The 10965-nt window shown below is 36.1% G+C and overlaps 2 protein-coding genes across 2 annotated transcripts; one reads left to right on the plus strand and one right to left on the minus strand.

Annotated features, from left to right (window-relative positions):
* Positions 1-787: 787 nt before the first annotated feature.
* Positions 788-1876, minus strand: LOC145730180 (uncharacterized). Its single transcript, XM_081981238.1, has 4 exons — positions 1720-1876; positions 1585-1665; positions 1365-1530; positions 788-1308 (listed from the first exon to the last, which is right to left on the minus strand). Exons 1-4 carry the CDS (start codon positions 1844-1846, stop codon positions 819-821), a joined length of 864 nt encoding a protein of 287 aa, XP_081837364.1. The 5' UTR covers positions 1847-1876; the 3' UTR covers positions 788-818.
* Positions 1877-2724: 848 nt separating this feature from the next.
* On the plus strand, positions 2725-10960 carry LOC145730489 (uncharacterized; the record flags this gene model as incomplete). Its single annotated transcript, XM_081981703.1, has 4 exons — positions 2725-2863; positions 6020-6194; positions 7690-7769; positions 9757-10960. Coding segments are annotated over exons 3-4 (1281 nt in total), but the record flags the coding sequence as incomplete, so codon positions are not given.
* Between the last annotated feature and the right edge of the window lie 5 nt (positions 10961-10965).

The following is a 10965-nucleotide window of genomic DNA, read 5'->3' on the forward strand; positions in this document are numbered from 1 at the left end:
TGCAAATCAATGATCTAGACAAAGATGGAAATAAGCTCTGTAAGTGATCAAAACGGAGGTGACGTTAGTTTAATATATGGCCACGTGACCACTTCCACGAGTCTGATTACAGTCTTGTGATCCTGTCAAAAGACGTCTCATTGGGTTTGACACACTGACATATGTCACTTGTCACCTTTGTCTATAGCATTTACTTGCAATAGATCTCTCTTCTCATCAAAGGATTCCTATGATGAGTTTGAGATTTTCATACTTTCCAGCTAGTTAAAGAACTAATTTGTTTTTAATTTCGTTAAGGCATGTAGAAATAATGTGACATCACAATGACGTATTTTGTGTCGACTGTCAATTTACGTCACTATGACGTCACAGTTTGGGGCCTTTGTGACATTCCGTTTTTTTTGGCTCAAACAACCGAAACTAATTTTAAGACCAGCTTACGAAAAACGTGATATAGATTTTCTAAAGAGACAAAACAATCCGGGTAATTAAAGTAAATTCGGAATTCCGAAAGCAAAAGGAATCGTCAGCCTTTTTGATACAAAATCTTTAAGGGAAATTTAATAAAACAAATTTCGTTTCTAAACCTTTTAATGGGGCTCTTATAAATTGGGGACGGACGGCAATCCCTTTCAGGCACTTGTGCTCGTGTGACGTGAATATAGATGAAAGACATTACATAATCTCGCCCGTTCGTTTATCCTGGTTTACATTATGTCATTTTTATTAGTGTTTAGTCTTGTATGTAGTTTGCACTGACAGGAAATTGGATCATAAAACTACAAGACAAGTACAAAACATTTATTGGATTACAAAAATTATTTAGTGGTGGTTTCCAAATTGTCAGATTTTCCCATTTTACTCATTTTGTCTTTGATTTTTGTTACAGCTTCCTTCTGCTTCTCCTTGATTCTGTCAATAGTTTTTGGTATGATTTTGTCATTGTTGTTAGAGTTGACGTCATTTATTAACGAGGTTGGAGTGGTGGTAGATGACGTCACTAAAACCAGCACCGTACTTGATTTAGGTGATGGTGTTTCAGTGGTTGCCCCTAATAAATTTGAGTCGGCCAATCTGGACTTTAACTTTAGATCGGTTCGGTCCTGCAAATTCTCTCTCACTGCATTTGTTTTAAGCTGGGCTTTGGCATTAGCATTCCGGACTTTCTCCATCAATTCTTCCTGCTTACTTTTAAATTTCTCCATCAAATTAGGCTTGTCGTCGTGGAAATTCGCCCTGGATTTAAGCAGCGGCTTTCCCGACATTTTCGTCTTAAAATCTTTCAATCTGTCTTGAAGCTCTTTATAACTGAAAAAATATCAGGTTAAGATTATTATAGTTTTTAGAAAATATTACTTTCTTACGCAACAGAGTGGTGCTGAGTTGGGTTGAATGAAGCTTTAGGTTGGAGGTGGAGTTTCTTGTTTAACTCATACTTTTTAGGATCTAAAAGATTCACTTTCCTTCTTCTATTGGCTTTAGCGATTAACTCTTGCACCGTGTCACGTTTAACAATTCCAGAGGAAGCATCTAAAAACAAAAAAGTTAATAGAATTTTACAATTTACCAGAAAATCATTATTACCGTAACAGTTACATCCTGACTGGTCACATTTTAAAGTGCAACTAGAAGATTGATTTGGTTTTGCTGGCAAACACAGCCCATCTAAAATTAATTTCAACTTAAAATGTTTAAAGCTTTTTTAATTAGAAAACTCACCGAAATAACACACACTGATCACAACTAAAACGAGCAACAACCTCATTTTGCCACACTTTTTTATTGTTTGACCAGGGTATAATGAATGCAAATTGAAATTAGCAGTAATTAATAGTCTACATTGCATTTTATAGTTAAATTGCTGACTGTGCTTTGGCCTATAAAACAATTATAAACATGCTACTACACTGATTTGATTATTATTTGTATTATCTAGCATTAAAGAAAATAAATTAAATTTTCTTATTATTCTACAATCAGGTTGAGGTTTATGATATGATTATTATATTTTAAATAGCTAAAAAATTACAGTAATAAACGTATGAAGTAATGTAAGGTCTCAATTTGCTTCACAAAAATCATATAAAATTAAAAGAAATAACTTTCAATACATGTTAAGTGAAGATGACGCTAGTATGAAAAAAAAACTCGGTCATTAGGTAAAATTCCAACATTTTCAGGTCAGGATTAAACATTTTTGTAATCTAAACACATTGAAACTATACAACGTGCATACGAAACGTATAAGGAAACCCCCAGCAGTGTTGCCAGACTACACAAATTTACTTTTCAAAAAATCATTTGACGTCTGGTTTCAAAAAACCTTGCCGTAGGCAAACAACCGTTTCCCTTTTTCTTAAACTGTTAAATCTAATAGTCCAGCCGATTTACTTCTCGTAACTACGATAAACCTAGTCTAAGACCCACACGAGTGACTGGACTACATTAATCACCATCCGGCCAAACTCGGCCAGATCCGAGAGTGAGAGAAATGGGCACGTCTGCTTTCAAAAATCTTCACACAAACTCGTTTATACTGTGACCGCTATTATCAACCAGCTAGCCGGTCGCGTCACAGTCAAATCGTTCAAACGAAGAACAAGCGCGCGCCACGAAGAATCAGCAGGCCCAAAACAAATTCATTCTCGTTTTTGATCAGCGCTTAACTAAGACCGCGACTTTCATCGCATTCTGACGGTCAATGTCAAGTTTTTTTTTTGATTTAGTGAAGAAATAGCAGAAAAGTGGTGAAAAAATTCGCCATCAGTAAAGAACGTGAAAGGAGGAAAGAAGAATGAAGATCTTTGATAGTGTTGTGCTTATGATGTAGTTAGAGTGCGGTCTCTGATGATTTTCGAATGAGGTAGGTAAATGTTGGAAAAAAGATGACTTTGTTGCTTCACTGAATAAAAATTTCTTTAAATGTTGCATTTGGTGGCAAACCAAAATACACTCAAATGACGTATTTTTGACTGTTTTCAAAGTATTTTTTGTCAGAATTTGACAAGCTATAGCGTGATTATTATACTTTTTTGTCTGCACCTGACACCTGTCAATTTTTTTCTAGTTTTCTCTCTAAAAAACTAGGAAACTTAAAAATAAGTTGTTTGAGGAGATTTCCAAGCAAAGTTTCGCATAATACTCAAGGAGGACAATGTAATTAAATTTAAATGTCTAAAACGTGTGCTCCGTTATTAAAATTAGTTCTTTATGACCTGGCTTTAAGTTATTTGGGCTGGAAATTTTAAACTGTTTTGACGACATTTTAAAACAAACTTTCAACCGTGACGTTAACAATAAACAAACACTGACTTACCAAAATTTGGGTAATTTACATTCATCCGAGATCCGTGTCAATACTGAATTGTTAACCACAATTTCTCTCTCAACTATTACGAAAATGTTTTTAATTCTGAGAAAGTAAATCAGGTTTTTGTCCATATACACGGTGTGAACCGTTAAGGTTACACATACAGTGTGTGTAAACTTTCGTGCAACTTTTTCTCACACAGCTAGTTAATTGTTTATTAGTGCTTGCACTCTAAATGTAGGTTATATCCAGTTAACTGTACTAAAAGTTAGATATTATAAACATATTTAGTCTGTTAGATACTTTCATTATGTTGGATTAGATGAAGGAAGGTAAAAGTGCTCTCATTTGCTAGTGCAAATCTGATGCTGAAGATGTTTTAGGAAATTGTAATTAACGATACAATCGAGGTATAAAAGCGACTAGTCCGTTCTACTTTCTTAGTAAAAGCAGCTGTATGTTTGCGCCTTCACCATCAAAACGAGAACTAAAAGATGCTGTTGAGATGTTGAGAAGCCCTCCTCCTGACAGTCAGTCCAGTTATGCAGTATTACCGTTTGTGATTGGTCAAGAAAAAGCAGCAAGCTGAAAGCTGCTTTTTTTTTACCAATCAAACTATAAACATTCTTCAAGTAGCATTAATGTATGTCAATAAAATCTGTGAAAAAAATGTTACTGTGACGTCAAAATCACGTTTGGCATTACAACTTTCTGTTTACATTAGTTTATGCAACCAGGCTTACAAAACTGCCTTGACAGTCCTAGTAGTACTCGCCTTTTTTCACTATTTATATTATTATTTTGACATAATGGTTAAGTTAGTTAATAATTCATTTAGACCAAACCAAATACGTCACTGCATTTTTAGCGTTAGTACAAAAACAAATAAAAAATTAAATTTGTTGAATTTTTGTACTTGTAATTATTATAATTTTGAATCAATCAATACAACGGTAGTTTTCTTTATAAGTAAAATAACGGGTATTTTTTTACTGTACGTATATGTTTAAGATGCCATATTGAACTAGAAATTCAATCTACAATCGTACAAAATCATTTACTTTCACTAAATTAGTTGGAAAAAACCCGACAATTGAATGGGTTTATTAATATTTTAAATAATAATAATAATAATAATCTAATCAATATAAGAACTAATTATTCATTATTTTGTATATTTTCATACCGTTCAGTTGGGAGTTTCCAGTGATTTTGGTGAATTTAAGGTTAAGAAAACTCTATCAATCACTTTTTTAAGTTTAAATTTTATGTATACAGGGTCTGACAAGTACGGAGATTTGAAGGTCCGATAAATAGGGAAATGTATGCAATTTAACTCAAAGCAGAAAATTTGTGGTTTTGACAAGAAACCTGCAGGATTTGATAGCTAAATGAGACATTAGAGAGAATTACAGAGGCTTTCAGCATTTTCTCTATATTGTCAAGAAGTTTAAATTTTCAAGAAAACCGTGTATTATTAAACTTATTGGATAGGAGATCATTTTAGTGGCATATTTGGCATATTAACAAATTATCTGAGATTCTGTTTTTGCTTTCAAAGGCCTCTTTATGCAGTTAACAAGGCAAGAAGTAACAGGGTGCACCAAACTGCATTTTTTTTAAATTGCTCTAACTCCATTTTGACTGAGGGTAGCTCCGTTATTTGAGGAGCTACAAAAAGTGTAAATAATGAAAACTGTAGAAAATTTCATCCTCTACACTACAAGATTGTATTAACCAAATAAGCAAATATTTTAGAAATGTTTGGTTGATACATACAAAACATATAGCTACTTATTAAGAAATCCCTCCGTAACTATCAGGACAAGTTTTTACAACCTTCTGGATACACAAACTTAAAAATCATCCCCATTTCAACTTAACCACCCTGTATATACAGTGTGGAACAGCCAAATGGAATAAATTCGATAACGAATAAATGAGAGCGTATTGGGAAAAACGCTTGGACACGTCGATTTGTATTTTTAGATGCGCATTTATTAAAAAAAATAAAAATTATATAGGGTGTGTCATGTGACAGTGGCCGATACCAACTTTCTTATTTTAAATACAACCCCCTGTATATTATAATTTTTTTGGATTCTTCAGAAAATTCTAGACATAATTCATGTACAATGTCCCATACCTATGTTCAACTGTTTCGGAAATATTAAGTGTTTTCAGATGTATTACTAAAATTAATATTAAAAAAAGAAAATTATTTTCTTTCACAAATAATGTAAAAAAAAACAAAAAAACATTGAAATTAATGTAAGAGATGTTCAAAATGTTCGTGAAAATAAGTATTGAGTGTAATGTAGGGAATTTGTGAAATAAAATAATTTTTTTTTTTTAATGTTAATTGTTGTAATACATCTGAAAACACTTAATATTTCCGAAACAGTTGAAGATAGGTATGGGACATTGTACATGAATTATGTCTAGAATTTTCTGAAGAATCCAAAAAACTAATAATATACAGGGGGTTGTATTTAAAATAAGAAAGTTGGTATCGGCCAATGTCACATGACACACCCTATAAAATTTTTATTTTTTTTAATAAATGCGCAACTAAAAATACAAATCGACGTGTCCAAGCGTTTTTCCCAACACGCTCTCATTTATTCGTTATCGAATTTATTCCATTTGGCTGTTCCACACTGTATACATTGTTGGTATACAAGCAGTTAAGTTGACCATATATTCCAGGTGTCGTCAGCTGATATGGGTACCGCTACGTCGAGAGCTTCAACCTGCAGCAGGGGCCTTCCAGCAGTACCGAATACATTAGCAGTTCTTCGTTGTCGGTATACAGTGTGGTGCGCGACTAGTGACCGAAATAATATAAATTATTCGGGCGGGATTGGCGTGCGAATCAAAAATCGTAAGTAGGTTATCAAGTTCACGTTCAGTTTTTTCCAAAAAAAAAAATTGACGCAGTTTGAGGGTTTTTTTGGTTTTTTCTGCACAATTCAACGACCCCAGTTAAATTGTTTATTATATGCAAATATAAAACAGTTATAGCAGACCCACTCCTTTAATAACGAAAATTCCACCGACTGGCTTTTAAGAATAATCTAGAAGGAAACGTGTGTCACGGTCAAGGATTTTGTGTCAAGATCATTGCAAATTGCATGTTACTAGATGGTTCATGAATTTAGGTCAGTAATGTTGTTAAGGGTAAAATTTGCTTGAAACAAATAGATCGCAAGCAATTACAGACCTTAACAACATTAATATTTTGCACTCTTTAGGGCCGATTTAAGGGCATCCTAGAGTAGGTTTTAATTTGAATATGCACATTATCTGTCACAGTCAAATCCCAACTTAGTCTAGGTGAACTTTAGTGTGTCGTTAATTACGTCGGTGCAATCCGCCATTACTCTATTTGCCTTCAGTGTAAAGTTTTAAAAATTTAAATTTGACAACTCACACTGTATATCTTGCTCAATCTATTTAAGGCATGTCGAAACAATACGTGACCGCCACCAACATGACCGGAAACGGAAATTCCAATTTTGAGTGCAAATCGCCCCTGAACGGCAACACTGGAAAAATTATCACTTTCCCCATTTGTAACAAGTTCAAGAAAACTCATTTTCGTTCATTGTTTACCTTTAGATTATAACATTGATTAGTGAAGAATTATCACTATCGTAATATTGCAGTATTTGTATACAGAGTGGATAACGTCAATTATGAGCAATTTTCCTAATTAGATTTTCAATCCCTTTTCATTCAATGTTAGTATTTGTATAATTATACACATATTTACCGCATGATAACGGTATACGTTACAAAAATAATAAAACTAGTTCCGTCAATAAAAAAGTCCATTCAGGTGTGAGATAACGCACTATTACCCATATTACGCGAGCAATAACAATGTGAAACGTACTTTTTCAAAAAAGGTTCCCAAGCTCGAGTCGTCATTGTTTTCTCTATAAATACGCCCATGATGTCGTTTCTACGACAACTTCATGGAATGTGGAACGGTGTAATTTTAAAGTCAAAACAGACAAATACCGTTTCGCGGTGGTATCTAATCAGATACAAACGTCTTAACTACTTACGGAGAACGTAATTACGATCGAAATGAAAAACGGAAGAAATTAAATTATAATATATTCACGTCGGACATCAATCAAGCTATTAAGTTTTTATGGTTGGCTGGAATCGAACCTCACTCCGGCTCTTTTTAATGCCATACGGTATATACGAGGGGAATTCCGGTACCGTTAAAAGTTAAAACGAATTAAAAACACACCTCATAAGGTTAATTTATGTCAGGTTTACACCACACTATAACTTCAAACCTAAAACTGCGTCAATAAAACCAAAAAATATATTGGAATACTAATAAAACATTTTTTTTTCAGGTGATGAAGTGCCTAAAAACTCTAGTGGTATTCTCAGTGACTCTAGTGTATTCTCTATCTTTAGAGACAACCTCCACAAGGTATCTAGAAGGGTTGTCAACCCCAAACACGTTTAGCGATTTTGTACAGTTAGTTAGTTTAAACGGCTCTCTTGAGGTGGTAACCACCCCCCAATTTCACTCAAATACCTCACTTTTATTAGAGTCTAGTCTAGGAATCGAATCCAAAGAGGGTAGTTTAGATTTAAGGCGAGCCCGGAAAAGGGTTAAGGGTAAAATTAAAACTACCACACCAAAAACTATTAATAAAACAAAAACAAAATATGCGTTATCCACCTTGAAACCGATTACCATACAACTGACTAAACCCACAACTAAAAAACCACCTAAAACAAGCGCAAGAACCACCACTAAGAAACCACCTAAACTAAAAACACCATCTTCAAAAAAGAAATCCACCACTACACCACTAGCAGATTTAAAGCAAAATTGGTACGAAGATGGTGTTCCCTACCCTAATCCCATGCCTGAAATCACCTCCAGCTCCCCACCATTCTCCTTAAGTGAAACTAGTTCTCAAATTTTCTCTTCATCCACCACAGAAGAAGTAGCTTTAATTGAGGGTATCAATCCCGAAATTTACTCCAATTCCCCTTCCGAACCCTTACAAGGTGTCCCTCCCATTTTGCCTTTAAATGATGACTTGGAGTCTGTTTCTGTTGAATCATCCTCCTTCAACCCTATCAGCACTTTTAACCTAGACATGTTGCCAGCTGCAGATTTGACAAGAGATCCTGCAGGAAACCCTTGCCCTACAGTGCACATCTCTAGTGCCGTGTTGTCACCTTTACAAAGCAGGCAGGGATGTTCGGATTTGAGTCTGGTGCTGAACACCCACTACCATCAGAACCAGGACACCAGAAACCCGGCAATCAGTACTTATGACGCCACTTCATCAGATGTGGTGGAAACTGTCGCTGAAGATGCTGTGGTTGATGATGGTTTAGCAAATGCAGGCCCAGTTGCCGCTGATGCGGTTACCAACGCTGGTGGTACTGCAGCTTCCGGTGGTTCTGGTGGATCGGGTGGGGCTGGAGGCGATGGAGGAGGCAATGGAGGTTTCAAACTGCCCGATTTGAAACCCATGTTTGAAGCTTTAGGTTATGTGATGCAAGGGCTAGGTTGGTTGATGCAAAGATTGATGAACCCTTGGTTGTACATTATACCGGTCGTGCTCTTTTTTAAAGTTGGTTTCCTGGGTATACTTACCTTATTTCCTTGGTGGATTCCATTGGTTTTCTTGTATTTCAGTGTTAAAACTGAGGAACCTAAAAACACAGTCGAACACGTTAAGCATCATCACAGACCTGTGGTGGTAAAACATCCAAATGGGTGGTTCTGGGACCATCGCACCAAAACTTGGAGAGACGCGATACATCCGCACCGACATCGTAGCGATGACGATATTGGTGCGGATGATCAAATTGATGATAAAATTGGTGGGTTTGGCCAGAAACTATTTAGTCAGGAACACGAAGGAAAGTTTTGGTGGGGTAGGTGATTTTTTTATGATGGATCAAAATTTGCTGAAAATCGTGGGGTAGAATTTTGCATAGACTACACAGGGTGTCAAGAAGATAGAAGGCGTACTGTATATCTAGAAAATCAAATTATAAAGTCATAAAACGCATTATATTACCTTATTGTATAGATGGAGCAGTAGGACATTTCCTGTAAAACACTTAATAATGTATATTCGGTTTTTACTTGTAGGTATAGGGTGTTAATAATAATTGCAGGTTTTAATTACTTTTAAAGTTGTATAGAATGCTCTCTAGAACGAGAATACTCATTATATTGGCAACAATTTGACAACAATTACTAAAACTTAAATACTCATCTAGAATAAAATATTAAATTGTTGCCAACAATCTGCAACTTAAACTCTCTTAAAAGCATTAATTTTAAACATTAAAATCTATAACAAAAAAATTGGTGTTTTATTTGCCTCTTAAATTACTAACTAATCCAAAATAACCATCTTGATTGTAACATATTTTGTTGACAGGTCTACACCAGAGCCAATCAACATAACCGTGGAAAATTCCCCAGTGCCAGAACTTTCCAAAAACACCAGTGTGGACGTTTTGGACGTTCGCACCCCTCCAAAAGTCCAGAACCAAATCAGAGAAAAAATTTCCAGCAAATACCACCACGTGGGCGTTGCCATCCCCGTTGAAGACGACGTGGAAAAACTGTTGGAGGAGAGCACCAAAAAAATGTCGTTTTACAAGTTGGAACGTAGCAGTACAACCCCATCGTCCGGGTTGTCCACTTGGGTGTTGTTAAGCAACCACGACATTCCGACCACAACTAAAAAACCTTTTGTAGCGAAAAATAGCACTGAAAAACCGGTCAAAGTGTTTAAGCCTGTGTTTAAGCAACGTAGTACCACTCAAAAACCTACCCCCACCACCAGTAAAACCACTACAACAACTGTTAGGGTAAACACGTTTACTCCATCTTCGAAAAGTACCACCACAACCACAACCAGCAAACCAACTAAACTAACTAAAGTCAAAGCATCGTTACTAAAAGGAATTTCAACAAGCACAACAACTACAACAGAAGCTGTAACCAAAACAACCACGACAGAAGCTGCTTCTGCTCTACCTGTAGAAGCTAAAGATGGAGGCCAGGAGCTCACCGTTGAAACCACCCAGAAAACCAAAAAAACCCAAAAGAAAAAGAAGAAGAACAAAACTAGACGGCGTAAACCCAGCAAAGCTAGCAGTAAAGAAGGCGATGACAACAAACTCAAAGAAGCTGAATCACCAGGTACTCAATTGTACAGCTACCTTCGAAGTGAAATCATCCCCGTTACTGTGGGAATGAGCTTGGTAGGCCTTTTAGTAACCGCCGGTCTTGCAAGTTACTACCTTCAACCTTTCGCAGCCTTAAGGAGAAGTGACCCAGTGGACCGGAAAGACTCTGGAGGCGGTTACTACTATCAAGATTCTTCCTTTTCCAACTCAATGCCTGAAGAAGAAGCTATAGGAAAGGTCATTGCTGGTATGCCTGAGGATGTTCTTCAGGGTGGAGGCGGCTACAAGAACACCCGCCCTCAGAACGTTCGTTACCGTCACGTGGATAGAAGATCGCAAATATACATGAACCCCTACGGATCTGTTGAAGATGTTAAACTGCACGACGACGGTGAAGAGGATGAGAAAAAATTTGTAGTGGGGAGTGTCCCCCAGGAGGTGGTTACCCCTGC

Source organism: Ips typographus, linkage group LG6, assembly GCF_016097725.1.
Source record: "Ips typographus isolate SLU linkage group LG6, UJ_Ityp_2.0, whole genome shotgun sequence".
Taxonomy (NCBI): domain Eukaryota; kingdom Metazoa; phylum Arthropoda; class Insecta; order Coleoptera; family Curculionidae; genus Ips; species Ips typographus.